The 23,467-nt window shown below is 39.1% G+C and overlaps 2 protein-coding genes across 4 annotated transcripts in view; one reads left to right on the top strand and one right to left on the bottom strand.

Annotated features, from left to right (window-relative positions):
- NLRC4 (NLR family CARD domain containing 4) overlaps positions 1-23,467 on the bottom strand; it is a 36,955-nt gene that overhangs the window by 1,883 nt on the left and 11,605 nt on the right. Inside the window, exons 4-8 of the mRNA XM_030311346.1 lie at positions 22,165-23,467; positions 16,523-16,615; positions 14,646-14,816; positions 12,322-12,414; positions 11,009-11,176 (exon numbers count right to left, since the gene is read on the bottom strand). The exon at positions 22,165-23,467 is cut by the window's right edge and continues 689 nt beyond it. Of these exons, the coding sequence (XP_030167206.1) occupies positions 11,009-11,176; positions 12,322-12,414; positions 14,646-14,816; positions 16,523-16,615; positions 22,165-23,467 (1,828 nt within the window). The remainder of the gene's footprint in view (positions 1-11,008; positions 11,177-12,321; positions 12,415-14,645; positions 14,817-16,522; positions 16,616-22,164) is intronic.
- Positions 1-23,467, top strand: part of SLC30A6 (solute carrier family 30 member 6) — a 72,269-nt gene that overhangs the window by 47,747 nt on the left and 1,055 nt on the right. For 2 of the 3 annotated variants that reach the window (XM_030311351.1, XM_030311348.1), the window contains 5 exons: positions 7,081-7,151; positions 9,500-9,705; positions 21,085-21,251; positions 22,293-22,492; positions 23,312-23,467. The exon at positions 23,312-23,467 is cut by the window's right edge and continues 1,055 nt beyond it. The gene's annotated coding sequence lies outside the window, so the exon portion shown is untranslated. Of the gene's footprint in view, positions 1-7,080; positions 7,152-9,494; positions 9,706-21,084; positions 21,252-22,292; positions 22,493-23,311 lie in introns of all 3 variants that reach the window. The other variant, XM_030311349.1, reaches the window with a different exon arrangement.

Below are 23,467 nucleotides of genomic sequence, written 5' to 3'. Positions count from 1 at the left end.
ACGTCTATTCAGATCTTTTGCCTGTTTTAAAAATTGAGTTACTTGGGGCGCCTGGGTGGCTCAGTCAGTTAAGCATCTGACTCTTGATTTTGGCTCAGGTCATGATCTCATGGTTTGTGCATTCAAGCCCCACATCAGACTCTGCCCTGATGGCACAGAGCCTGCTTGGGATTCTCTCTCTCCCTCTTTGCCCCTCCCCTGCTTGTGCTCTGTCTCTCTAAATAAACAAACAAACAAACATTTTAAAAATTGAGTTGTCTTTTTATCAATGAGTTGTAAGAATTCTTTATATATTTTACACAATAATATAGAAAATAATGATTTGCAAAGTTTTTCTGCCATTCTGTGGGTTCTTTTTTCACTTTCTAGATGATGCCCTTTAAAGCACAATAGTTTGTGATCTTGATGAAGTCCAGTTTATTTATTTTTTTCTTACTTGTGTTTGGATGTCCTATCTAAAGACTTTGCCTAACCTGAAGTCATGACAATTTACTCCTAGATTTTCTTCAGAATTTTTTATAGTTTCAGCTCTTACCTTTAGATCTTTGATGCATTTTGAGTTAATTTTTTTGTATGGTATGAGGTAGGGGTCCAAAATCATTCTCTTGCCTGTGGTTATTCAGTGGATATATCTATCCTTATTCCAGTACCACACAGTCTTAATTACTGTAGCTTTGTAGTAAGTTTTAAAATTGGGAATAGTATGTATTTGAGTTTTGTTCTACTTTTCAAGATTGTTTTGGCTATTCTGGGTTCCTTGAGTATTCATATGAATTTTAAGATTAATTTCTGGGAAAGAAGCCAGCCGAGATTTTGATAGGGATCACACTGAACCTGTATATCAATTTGGGGAGTATTGCCATCTTGGCAGTATAATGTCTTCTACTCCAGGACCATGGGATGTCTTTCAATCTATCTCTTGTTTAAAGTGGGGTGTGCCAGGCTTTCTATTGTAAATTTGTAATTTTCCCCTTTTTAATTGATAAATATCATAGGTGAGATACTAATAACCTTTTTCTCCTCGAAGTTTTGCCCACTGATTTTAGCTTCCGCCAGTTGATCTTTCCTGTAACAGTTACTACTTTGAGGATCCTCTAATAGTGAAACTAGCCAAAAAATGCCTCTCAGGTTAGTTTTTCTCTTTATGGAAAAAAGTTTAATTATATCTTCCATTTATATTATATCTATGGATTATTTAGATTTTCTCCTGATTCTTGAAACAGTTTGGTAAATTATATTTTTCTAAAACATGTCTTCCTTGTCTAAGCTTTCAAATTTGTTTGTGTCATAGTTGATGGGTTTCCATATCTTTTAAACCTCTGAGTTATCTATAATTATGACTCCTTTTTTGCCTTTGTGTGTGTGTGTATGTGTATAACACAAGCAGGGGAGGGGCAGAGAGAGGAGGACAGAGGATCTGAAGTGAGCTCTGCACTGACAGGCTGACAGCAGCCTGTCTCACAAACTCACAAACTATGAGATCATGACCTGAGGTAAAGTCAGACACTCAACCAACTGAGCCACCCAGGTGCCCCAATGCCTTTGATTTTTTAAACAAACTTTACTTTTTTAGAACAGTTTTAGATTTATAGAAAAATTGCAAGCCGTACACAGAATTCCCATACACTCCACACTCAGCTTCTCCTATTTTTTAAATTTTCTATTAGCATATCTGTTATAATCAATAAGCCAGTATTGATACTTATGTCGATAGTGTATTGAGATTTCTTTAGTTTTTACCAGTGTCTTTTTTTCTGTTCCAAGATCCCATCCAGGATTTCTCATTACCTTTAATCATCATGTCTCCTTAGGTTCTTCATATAACTTCTTGTCTTGTGACAATTTCTCAGACCCTCGTTTTTTATTACCTTGACAGTTTTGAGGACTTTTGGTATTTTGTAGGAGTTGTCTGATGTTTTTCTCATGATTAGATTGGGGTTATGCATTTGGGGAAGAAGATCACAGAAGCATAGAGTACCATTTTTATTATAGCATGCTCAGGGTGCATGCTGTCAGCATGATTTGTCACTGCTAAGATTCACCTTGATCATCTGGGTAAGGTGGTGGTCAGTTTATCCTCTGTAAAGCTACTCTTCTTCTCCCCATTGTATACTATCACTGAGGAAGTCCCTATGTGCAGTCTGCACTTAAGCAGTGGGAGTTATACTCCACTTTCTTGTGGGCAAAGTTATCTACATAATTACTTGCAGTTCTGCATGAGAGATTTATCTCCTCCCCCATATATTTATTTATTCAGTAATTTATTTATGTCACTATGGACTCATGGATATTTTATGCTTTGGGATATCATCCAATTCTTTATTTTATTGTTTCAGTTCCAGCTTTAACTACTATGAGCACTTTTAGTTGGTTTCTGTGTCACTTTGACTTCCTCCTGTTACTGTGGGTGGTTTTTGTTGTTTGTTTTTTGTTTCTATGTTTTGAGCACTTCCATATTTTTCTCACACTACAGGATGCTCTAGGCTTATACATTTCCTGCCCTAGTCCTAGAATCAGCCATTTTGTCAAAGTGCCCTGGTTCCTTTTATTAGAGAATGGTATTAGATTTCAAGATCTGGGTACAAGGAGTGCTTATGGCTTCTGAGGTATCATTGCTTCTAGGCCCTCTCAGCTGACAGAGCAAAGAATATGTGTATGTATATGTGTAACAAAAACTCAATTCATTCTATCTCCAGTTTCCTTCCTGTGTGTCTCCTTTACTGTGCATACAGAATACTTCAGACATTTCTGGTCGTCAAATGTGTGGAGGCTTTTCCCCCCACCAGGAAATTCTGTGCAACACCAGCTGGGTGTCCTACAAGTTAACTCAATTCTAGCACTGTCTACCTGGAAGGAGTGTCAGGTCCCACAGGTTAAGGGCTCAGTCCCACAAGACTGCTTCCATCCCACTTCAGATGCCAATCACAAGTAGTAGGTCCCCAGGTTATCCACAGCTTCTGTCTGCTTAAGCTACAAATTGGAGGTTCCCATATGCTCCTCCTCATGTTTGATTAATTTAGTGTTACAGGAAACACTAGAACTCCAGGAAACACTTATATTTACCAGTTTATTAAAGAATATGCAAAAGATACAGATGAACAGCCAGATGAAGAGATACATAGGGCAAGGTCTGGGAGGATCCTGAGCACAAGAACTTCTGTCCCCATGGAGTCTGAGGTGCATCACCCTCCCAGTGTGGCTTTGTTTGCCAACCTGGAAGCTCCCTTAATCCTGTACTGTTGGGACTTTATGTTCAGTTTATCATCTGTAAAGCTACTCTTCTCCCTTTGCTAACTATCACTGAGAAAGTCACTATCTACAGGCATGATAAATTGTTAACTCGGTTTCTAGCCCCTCTCTATTCTTTGGAGGATGACGGGTGGACATGAAAATTGCAAGCTTCTAATCATGGCTTGGTCTTTCTGGTGACCCATCCTGGAGCCATCCAGGAGCCCACCCAGAATGTTATCACTTAGGAAGTTACAGAGGTTTCAGGCATTGTACCAGGAACTGGGGGCAGAGACCAATATTTATTTTCTATTATTTCACAGTATGCTATATATATTTTTTCTAGATGTAACCATATATATTAATGTAAACATGAAATGAGTCCATACTGATGTCTCCAATTCTAATCCATACCCACATGGATTATACTAGCCTTCTTCTTTTGCTGTAGATTCCTACCACAGCAATGAAAACCCTGGGTCCCACCATCTGCCATCCATTTACTTAATTATTCCAGTGTAAATGTATATAGCAGTATCAAAATAATCTATACTCCAACTGAATATAACTTTATAAGTTAGAGTACAGTGTTTATGTGCAGTTTATTTTGCCTTTAGTTTTACAGACCACTCATTTCCTAAGTTATTTATGGCAGCATCTTTGTCCTTTATCCCCTAGTGAGGTTGATTCACATTTTGTAATACAGTTAGAGTGTTTTGGATTCCTCATTCCATCATCAGGTTTCTCAGACCTACTAAGTGATTGTTTTTAATTTGATTTTTGTTTTGTTTTTTTTTTAGTAATCTCTATACCCAGCGTGGGGCTCGAACTCATGGCCCTGAGATCAAGAGTCACATGTTCTTCTGACTAAGCCAGCCAGGGGCCCCCTAAGTGATTTTCTGGTTCTTCTTTCCTTTCATCTGAGCTTCTAGAAACCCCTGAACTTTGTTTTAAACTTGAAGTATAGCTGACATATAATATTATGTTAGTTTCAGGTGTACAACACAGTGATTTGACAATTACATACATTATGCAATGCTCATCATGATAAAAGTGGTTCCCATTGGTCAGTTATTATTGACTATATTCCCTGTGCTCCCTAGGTTATACTTTTCATCCCCACGACTTTGAGTTATACAATGCAAATTCTTGACAGGCAGCATGCTCTAATTTTGAAGCTTTTCTTCTCCCTATTTCTTTTAAATAAATTATTAGCATTCTGACTTCAGAATTTGCATTGTATAACTGGAAGTTTGTACTTCTAAGTCCCCTTCACCTATTTCACCCATCCTGCCACCCTTCTCCCTCTGGTAACACCAGTTCTCTGTATCTATGACTGTTTCTATTGTTGTTTGTTTATTTGTTTTATTTGTTAGATTTTAGATCATAGGGTATTTGCCTTTCTCTGACTTATTTCAGTTAGCATAATACCCTCTAGGTCCATCCATATTGTTGTGAATGATAAGATTTCATTCTGTTTTATGTCTGGGTAATATTCCACTGTCTATACATCTTTACCTATTCACCTTTCAGTGGACTTTTAGGTGTCTTCCATATCTTGGCTATTATAAATAATGCTATAATAAACACAGAGGTGTATATATCTTTACAAATCAGTCTTTTCATTTTCTTTGGGTGAACACCCACAGTCACTGAACTTTTTGCTGTGCTTGTCCAAAATGTCATGCAGTTGGTTTCATATGTTATGTAGCCTCTTCAGACTCGTTTCTCTTACTTAGCCCTATGTATTTAAGTTTCTTCTGTGGCTTTTCATGGCTTCTTGCTCATATCTTCTTACCACTGAATAATACACTATTGTATGGCTGGACCACAGTTTGTTTATCTATTCACCATTGAAGGACATCTCAGTTGCTTCCAGTTTTTGGTGATAATGAATAAAGCTACTACTACATGTGCCTGTCTCTATTTTAATTAATGAAATTATTTATGTCACTCAATCTTCTCTTTATCAGTCTTGCTTGACTTTTTTTTTTTAAGTAAGCTCTATATGGGGCTTGACCTCACAACCCCGAGGTCAAGAGTCTCCTGCTCTGGGGCACCTGGGTGGCTCAGTTGGTTAAGTGTCTGACTTCAGCTCAGGTCATGATCTCACAGTTCGTGGGTTTGAGCCCCACGTCGGGCTCTGTGCTGACAGCTCAGAGCCTGGAGCCTGCTTCAGATCCTGTGTATCCCTCTCTCTCTGCCCCTCCCCCACTCACGCTCTGTCTCTCTCTCTCTCTCTCTCAAAAATAAATAAACATTGAAAACAAAAAAAAGAGTCTCCTGCTCTACTGACTGAGCCAGCAGGTGTCCCAGTCTTGCTTGACTTTTATTTATTTTGTTATTCTTATTAAAGAACCAACTTCAAGCTTTATTAATCTTGCTTAGTGTATTTTTATTTTCTGTTTCATTGACTTATATTTATGATCTTGGGTTTACTCTGATGTTTTTCTGGCTTCTTAAATTAGAAACTTACTAATTTTGGTCTTCTCTCATATAAAGAGTTAAGGTTATGAGAATTTTATTCAAGCCCTGCTTTTGCTGCATGCCACAAGTTTTGGTGGTGTTTTCTTGCCATTCACTTCTAAATGTTTTTGATGAAATTGTAGCATACCTATCTGCCAAATTGTGTGATATTCCCCAATATCCTGAGTATGTGTACAGAAAAAGTTGAAATATAGGGACAACCCAGGCTTAGAATTTTTCCAGGAAAGTACATTCCAACTACTGTATCTAATTTCATACCTCACATCCACATCTCATTTTCTCCCTCCATCTCATTAGATCGTCTTTCTTCAGTTAGAGACTCTCTCTCTCATTGCACATTCTTCATTTCACTATTGCATCTGTCACACGTACCCATCATTAAATGTTAATGCCTAAATTGACTGATAATACTGGGGACTATGAGAGATGGAGATGGGAGAGGGCAAGGCAATTGAGTGGCAATTGGAACCTGAATTGACAGAATTGGTTAAATATCTCTGAGAGTATGGAAGCACCAATATTACATTTAACATAATCTGCTGCTAAGAACTATCACAATTACCCACAAGCGCTCAGTATATTTGCTATATCTGTGATTATCCTGGGCCCTTCTTATAGAAAATGACAAGTGACTGTTCTCCCTGTCCAAGTCTCTTGGAAAAGAGGGAAAGGAACCTCTGCAGAAGACTAGGTGACACAGATCCAGAGACACATGGGAGTAGAGACAGCCAAAGTGACATGGAAACAGAAGCCCTGGATCTAGGCTGACATCCTGGGCAGGATATGTATTAGGGCAGTGTTTTTTGTAAGCTTCAGGGTGTCCCCTCCTTTAGAGGAGTGTGAAATAAATTTAATGGGTTGCAATCAGCATCTATTTTAAGTGAAACAGAACAGAAAGAATAGAAAATAACAGCTTGTGTCACACATGGCATAAGATAATCACTTTCTGTGAAACTTTTTTAATGTGTATGTATGTGTATGTTAGATCATAAGATAAAATGTATTTTTTAACTGTGGGTCATAATCAAAAACAGTTTAAAAGACTCTGGACAAGAGGCTTAAAGCAGACATCCAAGTTACATATGGCAGAAGAGAGAGCATAGGAAGAGTATGTGACCAAGGAGGAGATATTTCAGTTACGTCTTACAGGGACTGTTAGAGAAGGGAAAGGATGTTCTGGAGAAAGTGCGTGTACAAAGAAACTTTTGGGGAACAACAGAAGTCCGTGAGGATGGAACCTCATGTAAGTAGGGAGGCATGGCAGAAGATGAAGGTGAAGAGGAAGATAAGTTGAGGTTCCATTGTGAATGGTCTTATACATGAAGCAAACAGGGTTTGTTTTGATAAATTTTATTTGTTTTTCAGGCTGAGGAAGCTTTTTTTAAAAAAGGAAGATAAGCCTAGTATCTTGAAGTCCACCGAGGAAAATGATCACGGTACTGTTTATTGAACATAGACAATGGGTCAATGTTGAACTTCTTACTTTATATACATTAGTTTTATAACTGGCACAGTAACTGCTAATACGGTTAGTATTACAGTGACTCTCGCTTGACAGATGAGCAGACCGAGGCTCAGAGACTTTTAGTTGCTACAGGCCATCCATCTTATCAAGTGGAAAGGGTGGGCAGATCTGACCCCAAAAGCAGGGCACTCACCATTTCACAAAGATGGAGCCTCTAGATAGCAGCCTCATCACCTGGGAGAGACCAAAGGCAGAAAATACTTGGTTTTCACTCCAGCTTATGGCTCAAGCACAAGCAGACTGCTTTTCCTACTTGTGGGAGGTGAAAGAAATGTCTGGAGGGGACTAGGGTAGGGACCAGCAGCCACACTGTCTCCCCACATCTTCAATTCTTGCTCTTCTGTCTGCAACCCTTTCTTTCCCTGCTTTAGTATGACTACCTTATGTCTCTGCCTTTTTATAAAACAGGGATAATGTTATCTGTTATTAGGGATGTAATGATAATTCCACAAGTTCTTCTTTAAAACACTTTGAGAATAAAGTAGTTACTGCTATTGAGTTGTTCATTTTATACTTTTTTTTTTTTTACTTGCATTTGAGGGTACATTGTTACAGCTCAATTTCCAAGAGCCAGCTGCCTTTTGTTACTCTTATTTTTCTCATTTACATGTGGAGGCTATAAGGCCCTGGGCAACTAAAGTCAAGTGGCAAATTACTGCCTAGCTCAGTTCTTACTTAATTAAATGTACAGTCTCTTTCTCTGGTCTCACTGGCCAGCCTGAGAAGTGGGCAAATCAGGCAGCTAACTACTTAAATATGTGAAAGATGCTAAAAGGCCTCTACCTAAAAATGCCTCCCAAACAAATGATTCTAATTCTACACACTTTCCAGTGGCCTGAAACAGACACATCCCTTGTGGAGAAAGGGGAACCCTCTTACACTATTGGTGGGAATGCAAACTGGTGCAGCCACTCTGGAGAACAGTAAGGAGATTCTTCAAAAAGTTAAAAATAGAACTACCCTATGACCCAGCAATTGCACTACTAGGTATTTATCCAAAGGGTACAAAAATATTGATTCAAAGGGGTATATGCACCCAATGTTTATAGCAGTGCTGTCAACAATAGCCAAATATCTATCTCTCTATCTATATCTATACCTATCACGGAATATTACTTGGCATTCAGAAAGAATGAAATCTTGCCATTTGCCATGATGTGTATGGCACTAAAGTATATTATGCTAAGCAAAATAAGTTAGTCAGAGAAAGGCAAATACTATATGATTCTACTTATGTGGAATTTAAGAGACAAAATATGAACATAGAGGAAAGGAAGGAAAAATAGAGAGGGAGACAAACCATAAGAAACTCTTCATATAGAGAACAAACTGAGGGCTGCTGGAGGGGAAATGGGTGGAGGGATGAGCTAAGTGGGTGATGGGCATTAAGGACACTTGTGATGAGCACTGGGTGTTATATGTAAGCAACAAATCCCTAAATTCTACTCCTGACCCAAATGCTACACTATGTATGAGCTCATTTGAATTTCAATAAAAATTTGGAAGAAAAAAACACATATCCTTTCCAACTTGTTTAAGGTATGAAGTTACCTGACAGGGATAATTTATTAGCTAACTAATTAGCCTGTCACAGAAGCCACCTGCCTCCAAAATCACCCAGAATAGAGAAGGGATCTGTAAGAATGACACCCAGAATTACATGATTTGATGGGTTAAGGGAGTGAGTAAAGTTAGAGTTAGGAATTAAGGGAAGAAAAAAATCCAGCATTTGAAGCACCATTAGGGAAGGCTAAAACCCTGGAGCAGCCTAAGCACTTAGAGACATAAGCATCTCTAGGAGAAAAGGTTTTAAATACAGGAGTAGGTGGGGAGTTAGTTTTGTAATGGGTACAGAGGTTTAGTCAAGGAAGATGAAAAAGTTCTAGAGATGGATGTGACGGTGGTGGCTCAAAAATGTGAATGTCCTTAATACCACAGAACTGCACACTTAAAATGGCTAAAAGCATAAGTTTCATAATTTTGTACACTACAAATATATTCTAGACAATCTGTGACAGAAATAAAGTCAAGGTTGCTTTCACCAATGTTGCCTTAGATGGTATTGTAGTCAGCAGTTAAGATGGGGCCAGTGATCCTCACATCCTAGTATATTCTCCCCAGTGTTGTCCCATCCCACAGTGGATAGGGCTGACCCAAGTAACCAACAGCATATAGCAGAAATGACCTTCCAAGGCCAGCTCATAAAAGACATTGCAGCTTCTAAATGGTTTTCTCTTACATCTCTTGCTCTGAGGGAAGTGAGCCGCCACACTGTGAAAACACTCATGCAGCCTATGGAGAGGTCAGGGATGAGAAACTGAGGCCTCTGGGCAACCTGCCAACCCACTGGGGAGCCACCCAGAAAGCAGATCCTCCGGCAGCCCCATCCAACATCTGGACTGCAACCTCGTGACAGAGCCTAAGCCAGAACCACACGGTTACCACTTTCCTCACCCACAGAAATTGTGAGATAACATTTATAGTTATTTTAAGACACTGTTTTGGGGGGTAATCTGTTACATAGAAATTAGTAACACACAGGTAGAATGAAGACCTTTCATCAACTGCCTGAGGTTAATGGAATCTTCAGTCATTTCTGTATCTCTATTTGTTCCTGGATTATATCACAATTGCTTAAAGATATTCAGTGATCCCATTTAGATAAAGTTGCATTTACCTTTATATTTTTTTTAAGCTTATTTACTTTGAGAGAGAGACAGCACGAGCACATGGGTGCATGGGAGAGGGTCAGAGCGAGAGGCAGAGAGAGAATCTCAAGCACGGGTTTGATCCCACGAACCGATAGATGGCGACCTGAGCAGAAATCCAGAGTCAGACGCCCAACCACTGAGCCATGCAGGTGCCTCTACCTTTACATGTTTTAAATACCCAACAGGTAACTTAAAAATATTTCCCCAAACTGGAGGAGCATTGCTGAATTTCAGACAGTTAAGGGTAGGAAGAGCAATTCCTAAACATAATATACCTTCTCAGGTAATGGGAATGTTTTTCCTTTAATACTTTTTAATGCTTAAAAACCTGAAGGTAGGCCAGTGTTTTAAACCATTTTACTCCTTAGGGCTCCTGGTAGCTCAGTCGGTTAAGCACCTGACTCTTGATGTCAGCTCAGGTCATGATCTCATGGTTCTCTGACAGCACAGAGCCTGCTTGGATTCTCTCTGTCTCCCTCACTCTCTGCCTCTCTCTGTCTCTCTCTCTCTCTCATAATAAATGTTTAAAAATGTTTAAATCATTTTACTTCTTAATCTCTTGATTAATTAATACTCCTTGAATGCTCTTTAAATATACTTGTACAAAAAGAGGAGGTGGGGCCCCTGGATGGCTCTGTTGGTAGAGAATGTGTCTCTTGATCTAAGGGTTGTGAGCTCAAGCCCCACACTGGGTGTAGACATTACTTAAAAATAAAATCTTGGAGCACCTGGGTGGCTCAGTCAGCTACACCTCTGACACTTGATTTCAGCTCAGATTCTGATTTCATGGTTCATGGGATCAAGCCTTGCGTCTGGCTCTGCACTCACAGCATGGAGCCTAGGATTCTCTCTCTCCTCCCTCTCTCTCTGCCCCTGCCCCGACTTACGCACACACACTCTCTCTCTCTCTCAAAATAAATACATAAACATTAAAAAATAAAATCTTAACAAAAAGAGAAGGTAAATAAATAAATACAATTAATTAATTTTTAAAACCAACTTAAGAGCTTTGTTAGAGCTCACTTCTTTTCTCTTGGCTCTGTATGTATGTACCTACCTAGAATTCTAATCTCTGCATCTGTGAGTCTCCAGTTTTTCAGCCCAAGCTTGATGAGCCGCAGGGCCCCCTCCAGTTGCTCCAACAGCCTGGTCAGACTAACTCGTACATCACTCCACCAGGGCAACATGAGCACAGTCAGCTGTTCCAGGATGTACAGCCTGTCAACTTCAAGAACCAGAGAGCAATGCAGGAATTGAATCATCTCAATGGATTCTTCTTGATGAAGAATGAAGGGATGTGGGAGAAGGAATAGTCTTTATCTCTGCAGCCTACTCATTGTGCAATGATGCGATGAGAATCTACTTGAATTTTGGTTAATATTTTTGTGGAAAGCACTCAAGAGTATACAAATATTATGCAGAATAGTATAATGAAACTATATGTACTAATAAGCCAACCTTCAACAAACATCAGTTTATGGACAAGCTTCCTTCATCCTCACTTAATTCTTTTTCTCCTGAATTATTTTAAAGCAAATCTCAGACAGTAAATACAGTTCTTTTTTTAATTTAATTTAATTAATTTATTTTTTATTTTTTTAATGTTTATTGTTGAGAGACAGAGTGTGAGCAGGGGAGGGGCAGAGAGAAAGGGAGACAGAATCTGAAGCAGGCTCCAGGCTCTGCAGAGCCCAATGCAGGGCTCAGACTCACGAACCTTGAGATCATGACCTGAGCTGAAGTGGACACTTAACCGACTGAGCCACTCAAGTGCCCCATATAGTTCTTAAAAAAAAAAAAAAAAGAAAAAAATGTAATCACAATATCACTATCACACTTTAAAAATCTTATCATTGGGGTGCCTGGGTGACTCAGTCAGTTAGGTGTTTGACTTTGGGTCAGGTCAGGATCTTTCAAACTCAGGTTTGTGAGTTTGATCCCCACATCAGGCTCTGTGCTGACAGCTCAGAGCCTGGAGCCTGCTTCAGATTCTGTGACTCCCTCTCTTTCTGCTCCTCCCCTGCTTCCACTCTGTCTCTTTCTCCAAAATAAATAAACATTAAGAAAAGAAAAGAGAAGAAAAGAAAAGAAAAGAAAAGAAAAATCTTATCATTAACTCCTTAAACAAATTCGTTTTGAATATCAATTAGTCTCAGACACTGGCCCCCTAGAATGAAGCAAGCAGTTGGGAGCCTCAGCGTGTGTGATGAGCATGTGAAAACTAGTAGCTCACAGTCATTGGTCTGTGTCCCTTGAGGGACGTATAGTAAGGCACACATGGACCAAAAAACATCAGGGCCCAGATACGTGTTTCTGACTATCTAGTACATATACTCAACTATGTGATTTTGGCTAAATTGTTATTCTTACTCAGTTCATGTAGAGCTTCATTTCCATCCTTTTCCAGGTGATTTTCAGATAAATCAAGAATGCTCAGTTTGGCCAAATTGTGAAGATTCTGAGCTGGGAAAAAATTTCAATCCAAAATTAAAAGGCTTTTACAGAACTATATATATATGCATTAAAAAAATATCCTTAGGAGAATCCTAAGTCCTTGTCTTCTTTGTTGATAGCATACACATCATTATTTGACCTGATTAGTTAAATTATTTAATTATTCCCAAAGGTATCTGGCTAGATTTAACCCTGAACTTTCATGGCTATGACTAAATGGACAGATAGATATTTCCAGTCCTAAGCTCTGACTAATAAACTTCATGTAAAGCCTAATGCAGCATAAAATATACTTGTTACATAACTATAGGAAGGTCACTCCATTTCTCCAAGCTTCCACTGAAGCTTCATCTTTAGAATGAGGAAGTTGAGGGGCGCCTGGGTGGCTCAGTCAGTTGAGTGTCTGACTCACAGTTCCTGAGTTTGAGCCCTGATTCAGGCTCTGTGCTGGTGGGGTGGAGCCTCCTCAGAATTCTCCCTCTCCCTCTCTCTCTGCCCCTTCCCTGTACACACTCTTTCTCTCCCTCTCAAAAATAAACTTAAAAAAAAACACACAAAAACTTAAAAACAAAGAACAAGGAAGTTGAACTAGATAAAATGTAAGATTGCTTCCAATTCTAACATGTCCTTATGCAGGAGAAACAAAGGAACAACAACAAAAACAAAAACAGATGAAATGAGCAGTTCTTTGTTTATCTTCATTTAAATGATTTTGGTAATGTCATAGTTGTGATGTTAATAATAAAAACTTAGGAAGTAAAAAAAAAAAAGACAGGTGAGAAAAATAGAAAACAAATAGCAAAATGGCAGATGAAAATCTATCCACATCAATAATTACATTAAATGTAAATGGACTAAGCACTAATTAAAAGGCAGAAATAAGACTGGACTTTTTTTTTTTCCCCAAAAAGCAAGACTCAATTCCATGCTATCTGCAAAAGATATAATTATGTTGAGGTAAAAAATATGGAAAATTATTTTACACACAAACATTAATCGTAGAATACCATCACTCTAGCTAAAAACTGCTTAGTTCTTTTCTTTACATTAGGTATGTATCATGGTTGTTTAATCTAATTGAAGTTTCTCCTATCAAGACTAGTAAGAAATATCTCTAATTAAAAGAGGTTTTCATGATATATACTCTTATTAAACTATTAGCTATTATTATTATTATTATTATTATTATTATTATTAGCTGTTTTTAAAATTATTTTTTTAGGTAAGCTCTACACCCAACCTGGGGCTTGAACTCATGACCCCCAGATGAAGAATCACATGCTGTACTGACTGAGCCAGCCAGTTGCCCCAGCTATTATCACTTTTACTCAATTGTAGAGTAAAATAACCTCTGGGGTTTGGTGCTCTAACATAAAAAACCCATGGAACTCCTCTCAAAAAGAGTACAGCTGCTATTTATAGTTCTAAGTCTGTCTGTTTTCAGGATCAGGTAGAGAAGTAGGACCTGCTTATCCTTGTTTTCCTAGTGTTTATCTAGCCTCTTCTAATCATGGGTTTCTCTAGCTTTTGGTTTATAGTAGCATACAAATGATTTCATTTTACAGATTCCGAGCAGTTTTTTTTAAGTTTATTTTTTTAAGTTAAAAAATTTTTTTTTAGTTTATTTGTTTTGAGATAGAGCACAAGTGGAGGAGAGGCAGAAAGAGAATCTCAAGCAGGCTCTGTACTGTCAGTGTGGAGCTCAACATGGGGCTTGATCTTACAAACCATGAGATCATGACCTGAGCCAAAATCAAGAGTCGGACACTAACTGACGGAGCCACCCAGGCACCCCAAGACTCAACTCTTATATTAATGTACGTTAGCTGCATTTTAAAAGAGCAGTGGGAAAGAATTGGATGGCCTGAGAACATTTAAGAAAATCCTTCTCTCTCTGCTTCTCAATCATTTATTTATCCATCATCTAAATATTTATTAGGCAGTTATTATATAACAGAGCATGTGCCAAGTTTCAAGCACCTATTTCTTCTTTTTGTTCACCATATCATAAAATTATAATATCTTCCATTATTCTGAAATGTTCTCCTAATTCTCCATTTTCATTCCAGTCATGGAGAAGATCATTAAAAACAGGCTAGATATTACCTGGAAGTCTTTATTATCTTTTCCAGTTTCTCTAAAAATTAAATTTCCTTTTGAGAGACTTAACATGCATCAGTATGAAAGTATCACATGTTCTCTTACACTGTTCTCATTCACTTAATGCAGGCAACAGTTACCTAGGGTTTTCATAGCATTGGCAGACAGGCAGCAGGAGACTAATTGGATTTCTTCAAGGTCACAGGGTTCAGCTGACAGAGACTTTACTATGTAATCCATTCCCTTCCCAATGTCAGACAAGTGGGTCATATGAAGTAAACACAACTTCTTCAGGTTTGTCAGACCTTCAGCTGCAAAAAGTAGGAAAGGAAATACATTAGGACACCAAGTTAATTTGATTTAAACATAGACTAATGGACTGAAAAGAAGGCAAAGAACAATTGCACACAGATCTTGCCACACTCTATCTCTAGAGACCTTGAGTTATAAAAGCTGAAGAGAGTTGTTCTTCTTTCAACCATTACTCTCCAATCTCCTGGACCATACCAAGGTCACCTATGTGGAGGTCATTCTCTCAGTAACATGAGAAAAACTATAGTAAATGGGCAGTATTTTAATGCATATCAATGTGTGCCTTTTACCATATTTTTGGTAGGATGAGGATGAAATATTCTGAATGAGCACTTTCTCTTAATCTCCCCCCAAATTTTAGGAGGGGTGGAGTCTGAATTCAGAGGGGTAGCATGGGGACTTCAGTTCCTTGGTGTGCTTCTAGTGTAACTGTTTATAGTCAACTATATAGTTTAGGGGTTGTGAAAATGAGCTTTGCAGTCAGTTTGATTCCTGGATCCCATACTTTAATTGTGTAACCTTGGACAGGTTATTCAACATTTTGGCTGTGGATTTAGGGATAATTATACCTATGTCCTGGGACTATTATGAGGATCCAATGAGAAGAAGTATGTAAAAGTACCTAGTGTAGTGTCTAACCTATGCATAGTAACCCTTTAATAAACAATAAACTTAGATTTGTCTATTTAAGCTCAGACTGGTTCCTTTTTTTGTTTTTAAAGTAGGCTTCATACCCAGAACAGAACCCAACGTGGGGCTTGAACTCGGAACCCTGAAATCAAGACCTGAGCTGAGATTAAGAGTCAGATGTTTAACTAACTGAGCCACCCAGGCGCCCCCTACCCCAGACTGGTTCCTGGGGACCAGATCATCTGAGATAGGTATTTTTGAACCCTTTGTACCAATTAGTGAGACCTTGCACAAGTCAATAAACTGTTCTAGGTTTCAGTGGCAGTAAAATGAGAGAGTTGAACTAGATGCTCTGAGGCTCCTTCCAAGCTCTAATACTCTGAGTAATTTATAGGCATGCAACAGATGTTTATTGAACACTGAATTAATCTGATTATTCTTATATAGGCCATGTAATGAAAAAAAGGGCAGCCATTTTTCAATTGTAGGATAAGGTTGTCTTTAGGCAGGAAGCAGAATAAAAAAGAATAAGGCTGAGGAACATTTAACTGAGGGCTCAAACAGTGGGGGGAAAAAGAGGCATGGGGGAGGGGGCAGAAAGCAGGGACACTGGAGGAAAACAGCTTCAATGGGAATTCTCCCTGTCCTGGAGAGGCTGGCTCCCTGTGACAAACCACACATTCTGCTCGTACTGTTTAGGTTTTCTTGGTCCACATTCCTTCTTGTGTTCCATTCCATTTACAAAGCTTTATTTAATTATGAAACCACAGTATAAACTTTTTTATACTGTTTCTATGCTTCAAATATAAACATAGTCAATCAGCCAGGAAGATAAAAACATATCATGGCTTCTGTCCCCCAAAGCATTACAGTCTACGTGTGTGCAATTTACATAAAATGGTGCTGAAGGATTGGAATGGCCATGGAGAAAAACGTCTAGAAAATCAATGTAACACAAGTAGATAAAGGCATCCTTGCCTTATACTGACACAACCAGTGTCTAGGAGTCTTAAGTTAACTGTTCTTATTATCAAACTTACATTAATAAAAATAACAAAGAAAATAAAAATCTGACCTAATTTTATAGCATCTTCCTCATTCATCTTAATGTTGTACAGTATGAGCTTCATAAGATTCTTCAAATTACCCAAGCTGTCAGTCAGACCACCTGGAAAAAGAAAAAAGAATTGACTATGTTCATTTGTCATTTACTAGATTTTTGTTACCAATCAAAAAATTTTAGCTCCTCCATGGGCAAGAAATGCTCCTGAAATTGACACAAGAGTGTTTTGCTTTTGTTTTTTTTGGTCAGAGATGGGCATCTTCTTTAGCTAAAAGCATGTTCTCTGAATATAATGGAGTTAGACTAGAAAATAGTAACAGAAAGATAACAAGGAAATTTCCAAATACTTGGAAATTTAATAATAAGACTTGTAAGGTTTTCATGATGCTACCATTAAATGATATAAATCCCAGACCAAGAGAATAAAACAAAAGAAAACTTAAGACGAGTATCATTCATGAACATAGAAGCAAAATCCTCAATAAAATATTACTAAAGAACTCAACCATATATAAAAAGAATATTATACAACCACCAAGTGGGCTTTATACAGAGAATGCAGAGCTGTTTCGATATTTGGATATCAATGTATGTAATTCAATGTATTAATCTAAAGAAGAAAAACTACATGATCAAGTATGTTGATGCAGAAAAAAACATTTGACATTATCTGACATACATCCATAATAATTCTCAGCAACCTAGGAATAGAAGGAAATTTCTTCAACCTGATAAAAGTCATCTACAAAAAAACTACAGTTGATATCATACTTACTGGTGAAAGTCTGAATGCTTTGTTGCTAACATCAGGAACAAGGGAGGATGTTCACTCTCACCCCTCCTATTCAACATTGCACTGCAAGTCATAATCAGTGCAATAAGGCAAGAGAATAAAATAAAAACAAATTGGAAAGGAAGAAATAAACCTGTTCTTTTTGGAAGTGACATGAAGTGAGTGTAGCAAATGTGTAGATTATAAGATTGATACACAAAAATCTATTGCATTTCTATATAGTAGCAATAAATATTTGGCAACCAATTTTTTTAAAATTCCATTTATAGTAACTCCAAAAGAATCAAAAAGTTAAGTGTAAATCTGATAAAACATATGCAGGATGAACATGATGAAAACTATAAATTATGATAAAAGAAATAAAAGAAAATCTAAATAAATGGAAAGAGAAACCATGCTCATGGATTGAAAGATTCAACAAAATAAAGTTATCAATTCTCCCTAAAATGGCCTATAGATTTAATATAATTCCAACCAATATCCAGGAAGTTTTTGATTATATAAACAATGTGAAAGCCAAAGGAACCAGAATATAAAAAACAATTCTGAAAAAGAATAAAGTTGTAGAAACAACACTATTCAATTTTATGACTTCCTATAAAGCTACAGTTACTAAGACAAGGTGAAATTATCAAGGAATAGACAAGGGTACTGGCAATTGATGGATCAATAGGCGAATAGAGTCCAGAAACACAGCCAACATAATCACAGCCAAATGGTTTTGGACAAAAGTACAAAGGCAATTCAAACATGAAAGAATAGTCATTTCAGTGAATAGAACAACTGGATATCCATATGCAAGAAAAATGAACCTTGATCTAAGCATCATATTTTATATAAACATTAACCCAAATGGATCATAAATGTCAATGTAAACTTTAAGAAAAAAAGATAGGAGAAAATCTTCATGACCTGGGGTTAGGCAAAAAGTTTTTAGACATGACACCAAAAGCTTGATTTGTACAAGAAAAAAATGACTGCAACTAAATCTAAAATTTTTGTTCTATGAAAGATGCCATTAAGAGAATGAAAAGACTAGGGGCACCTGGGTGGCTCAGTCGGTTAAGCGTCCGGCTTCAGCTCAGGTCATGATCCCATTGTCCATGGGTTCGAGCCCTGCGTCGGTCTCTGTGCTGACAGCTCAAGAGCCTGGAGCCTGCTTCAGATCCAGTGTCTCCCTCTCTCTCTGCCCCTCCCCGACTCATGCTCTGTCTCTGTCTCTCTCAAAAATAAATAAATATTAAAAATTTTTAAAAAAATGAAAAGACTAGCTACAGATTAGGAGAAAATGTTTTCAAATCACTTATCTGACAAAGGACTGGTATTCTTCATACATATTTGAGCATATAAAGAACACTCAAAACTCAACATTAAGAAGATAAATTACCTAATCAACAGATGGATGAAAACTTAAGATACTTGGCCAAAGAGGTATATAGTTGGCAAACAAACCTATAAAGAGTTTTCTATTTTATCAGATAAGTATGATGAAAGAACACTACAACCAGAGTTCCAGTTGCTCTACATCCTCATCAGCACTTGGTGTTGTCAATTTTTTTTTCTTATTTTAAGGCAATTGTAGAATGACAAAAATCAAACACACACACACACACACACACACACACACACACAGGATGGTAGTGAGAATGGTAGTGGTGGCTAGTGAGAATGCAGAGCAGCTAAACCCCTCATATATCGCTATTGGAAATGTCAAATGGTACAAACTGGAAAATAACGTGGAAGTTTCTTAAAAAGTTAAACAAGCACGAGGGGCACGTGGGTCATTCAGTCAGTTGAGCGTCTGACTCCGGCTCAGGTAGTGACCATGAGTTTGAGCCTCACATCAGGCTCGCTGCTGTCAGCACAGAGCCCGCTTCAGATCTTCTGTCCCCACCCGCCTCTCCCCTGCTTGCGTTCTCTCAAAAATAAATTAACATTTAAAAAAAAGTTGGGAGTGTCTGGGTGGCTCCATGGGTTAAGAATCTGACTCTTGATTTCTGCTCAGGTCAAGATTTCTTGGTTGTGAGTTCAAGATCCACATCAGGCTCTGTGCTGACAGTGCCGAGCCTGCGTGGGATTCTCTCTCCCTACTCTATCTGCCCCTCCCCAACTTGTGCTTGCTCTCTTTCTCTCTGAAAATAAATAAACTTAAAAAAAACTTGTCATATGGCTTAGCACTTGTCATATGGCTTAGCAATCCCACTCCTAGGTATTTACCTGAGTGATTTGAAAACTTGTGTTTCACACAAAAACCTGCATACAAACATTTATAGTATCTCTGTTTATAATCGCCCAAACTGGAAATAACCTACGTGTCTTTCAGAGGTGATGAGATAAACTGTGGCATGTCCATATAATGTAATACTATTCAGCAAGGAAACAGATGAACTAGGAATATTCTGAAGAGATGTGGAGGGCAAAAATAGAAATCAACCTTGGGTAGAAATGTCAGGGAACTGAATTTTTAGCTATAAGAAAGAGTGAGCACTGATTATAAACTCAAATGTCAACAAGGTCCAGGGAGATAATATCATTCCAAGAAGTAGAACAGGTGGGCACTGTGCCCACGTGGATATTATGTATCTTGTCCAAAGGGCACAGGAGAAGTTCATGAAGCTCTACCAATTATTACCAAGTGAAGATGCAGGCCCACAGTCGCTGGACCTACAATTGTCAAGAGAAATGAGTAACCTGTGTTTTCACACTGCAATCTCCCAATGTCAAAATGCTGACAACTCCGGCAGAAGGGTCATGGCTGGGGGATGTGAAAGGGAAGGAGGTTTCACTGTAGATTGTTTTATAATTTGAATCATGTGAATATATTATTTAAAAAATAAATTTTAGGGGCGCCTGGGTGGCGCAGTCGGTTAAGCGTCCGACTTCAGCCAGGTCACGATCTCGCGGTCCGTGAGTTCGAGCCCCGCGTCAGGCTCTGGGCTGATGGCTCGGAGCCTGGAGCCTGTTTCCGATTCTGTGTCTCCCTCTCTCTCTGCCCCTCCCCCGTTCATGCTCTGTCTCTCTCTGTCCCAAAAATAAATAAAATAAATAAATAAATAAATAAATAAATAAATAAATAAATAAATTTTAAAAATTAAGAACAAAATATTGGCAAACATTCAAAAGAAAACTGTACATAATATGTAGGCTAAATTCAGCACAGAGGTGACAGTTTGCAAGATCAGCAGAAAGGAATAGCCATCAAGAGGAGATAGTGAGCTTCCCGACACAGAAGGTAATCTAAATGAAGTCTTGGTGACTATGCCGAACCTTATGGAAGGGATTCCTGCATTAAGTAGAAGGTTGCAAAGATTATCTGTGCAAGAGATTCTAGATTTTTCAAAATATTTACTTATCGAGGTGGGGGAGGGGCAGAGAGAGAAGGAGAGAGAGAATCCCAAGCAGACTGCATACTGTTAGCTCAGAACCCCACCAAGGGCTCAATTCCATGAACCAGTAGTGGAAATCAAGAGTCAGACACTTAACCAACTGAGCTACCCAGGCGCCCCAGATTCTAGATTTAAAAACAAATTTTTTTTAACGTTTATTTATTTTTGAGACAGAGAGAGACAGAGCATGAATGGGGGAGGGGCAGAGAGAGAGGGAGACACAGAACCGGAAGCAGGCTCCAGGCTCCGAGCCATCAGCCCAGAGCCCGATGCAGGGCTCGAACTCACAGACCGCGAGATCGTAACCTGAGCTGAAGTCGGACGCTTAACTGACTGAGCCACCCAGGCGCCCCCAGATTCTAGCTTTTTAAAGTGATGTGAAATTTCCTTTACAGGGTGACAGATGAGGTAGAGCTTGATGAGAAATCTATTGCAAATGAAAAGTAATCTTGGATTACAGTCAAGTAGAGCAAGGCTCCTGCCAGCCTGTAGGTGCACACCACAAAGTAGCCCCTGTTCGAGTCACCAGGCTGGTCTACACAGGTAAAGCTGGTCTATACAGGTAAGGCAAACATTCACCTTTAATAGTATTTTGCATTTGGGGAAAATTTGCCTTTATTCAGAAAGATTGGCTCAACTTGTATGTGTCTGAGATCTGAAATTTCTTCATGTTAGACAAAATCTGTCCCCACAATCTTTTTTCAAAATGAAATATAGTTGGCGTTGGGGGTGGGGGGGGTGGGTATGCTCTGCAATCTCCTGGATGAGAATCCAGCAACACAATTAGCTACCAGCTCCTGCAAGTGATGAGTTTACAGGCTGGATTTCCTCCCAGAATTGAAGTGGGGAGGGGTGCCATTTGGCAGGGAAGCAGTGGGTAACGGATAGAGATGGAGAAGGGGGACAGGTCAGTGAAGATGAGCTTAACCTACCTCACATGGACGCACACACGCGCGCGCGCACACACACACACACACTACCATATAAACTATATTGCCATTCAGTCAGACCGTATAGCTTCAGCTCTGGGAATTCTCCCTAGGGCCTCCCCGTATGACAGTCTACCCCCTTATGGATATCTCTTGCTCAGTCCTCCTACCTCTCTTCCAAGTCCTGACATCTGGTTGAAACTTTTAGAAAATTCAGGGACCTGTGGGTGGCTCAGTCGGCTAAACATCTGACTTTGGCTCAGGTCACGATCTCGTGCTTCATGAGTTCGAGCCCCAGGTTGGGCTCTGCGCTGACAACTCAGAGCCTGGAGCCTGCTTTGGATTCTGCCTCTCTCTTTCTCTCTCTCTGTGCCCCTCCCTTGTTCATGCTCTGTCTCTTTCTCTCTCTCAAAAATAAACATTAAAATTTTTTAAAAATAAAAAAGAAACTATTAGAAAATTTAAAGCAAAACTGTATGATATCTAATATTTCCATGGCACCCAAACAGGCTTGATTATAGCTTAAACTGCTGATGTTTGTAATACCTGGCAGCCGTGGAGTCTGTAGGTCCTGAATACTCAAGGTTTTTAGGTTCGTCACGGATGTGATATGCTGCTCATCTTCTATGGTGAGCGGACTGGCTTCCAGGATGAGAGAATAAATGTTCTTACAGGTGCGGAGGACCAAACTAAAGCTTCCGGCCACACCAGCACATCTCTTAATGCACAATCTGAGGTTTTTAGCAGAACTGAATATCTTTCCCAGATATTTGATATCTTGTTTATTCAACTTGCTGAAGTCCCGGAGTGTGACCTCCAGAGTCTTGAATTCCTGCTTCCAGTTGAAGAACAAAGACACAGCCCTGCTGGGAATGTAGGTTTCTGAGGACCCTTCCTGAGTCCTGCTTGTGTCTTCTGTGGTCATGTCCCTCAAAGCCATAGCTTCTCCGTAGAAGTCCAGTTTAATGAAGTCCAGAGCACTTGCACAATTAGGCAAGTGTTCAAAGAAGTCAAATAAGTAATCGGGGATGTTCTCTGAGTTGATATATAAGCTTTTGCCACAAAAGAAAGCTTCAAATTCTTTACTCAGGTCTGATTTGGATATACTCTCATGGAATAGATTAATGCCACACTCTGTAAAGGAACTGATGTTTATGGCTTTCAGAGTTTCTTGCACGGTGGTGTTTTTCACATTTTGTATAGACTCCTGCCTCCAGAGAGGCTTCTGGGTGACGGAGAGCCCAAGGAGGCTGCCATGTTGATACACTGCTGCAAGGTGTTCCAGAACAGTCCTGGTGGCTTCAGGAGATGATCCACATGTGTACAGGAGCAGGTTGCTATACTTGGATGTAATGTCTGAAATGAAAACCATTTTCTGCAAATAACCTTTCCCCTTGGTCACTTCCTCTGGCTCTTGAGACTTCAGCAAACTGCTGAGTCTGCGTCCTGCTATGTACTCCTGGAAGGAGTTATGAAAGAATTTATACTTTGGCTTGAACTGTTGAGCTGTGTATTTACAGAGGAGTCCAGTTGTCAGTAGGACATCCTCGTTCACACTGGACATGTCCTCCGGTTGGAAATCAAACCTGTGGGAGAACACACCCTCCAGAGCTAAGTCTCCACAGTGGTTCAGGCTCTGAGCAAAGTCACCTGCAGCCAGCCCCTTAAGTTTGTACTTGTTCTTCTGTATCAGCAGGTCATAGAAGGTGCGGAACAGTGTTGTTTGTGTGTAGGAGTGGAACTCGCTTTCCCCCATCTGGATTACACAAGTGATGACCACGAAGAGAGGGGTCTTCATCAGGTTCCTCAAGCATCTGGATTTCCTAATTTGGAGCAACAAGCCTTCAGC

The sequence above is a fragment of the Lynx canadensis genome, chromosome A3 (genome assembly GCF_007474595.2).
Source record: "Lynx canadensis isolate LIC74 chromosome A3, mLynCan4.pri.v2, whole genome shotgun sequence".
NCBI lineage: Eukaryota > Metazoa > Chordata > Mammalia > Carnivora > Felidae > Lynx > Lynx canadensis.
The sequence above is the reverse complement of the archived record's forward strand: the minus strand, read 5'-3'. Positions and strand labels throughout refer to the sequence as shown.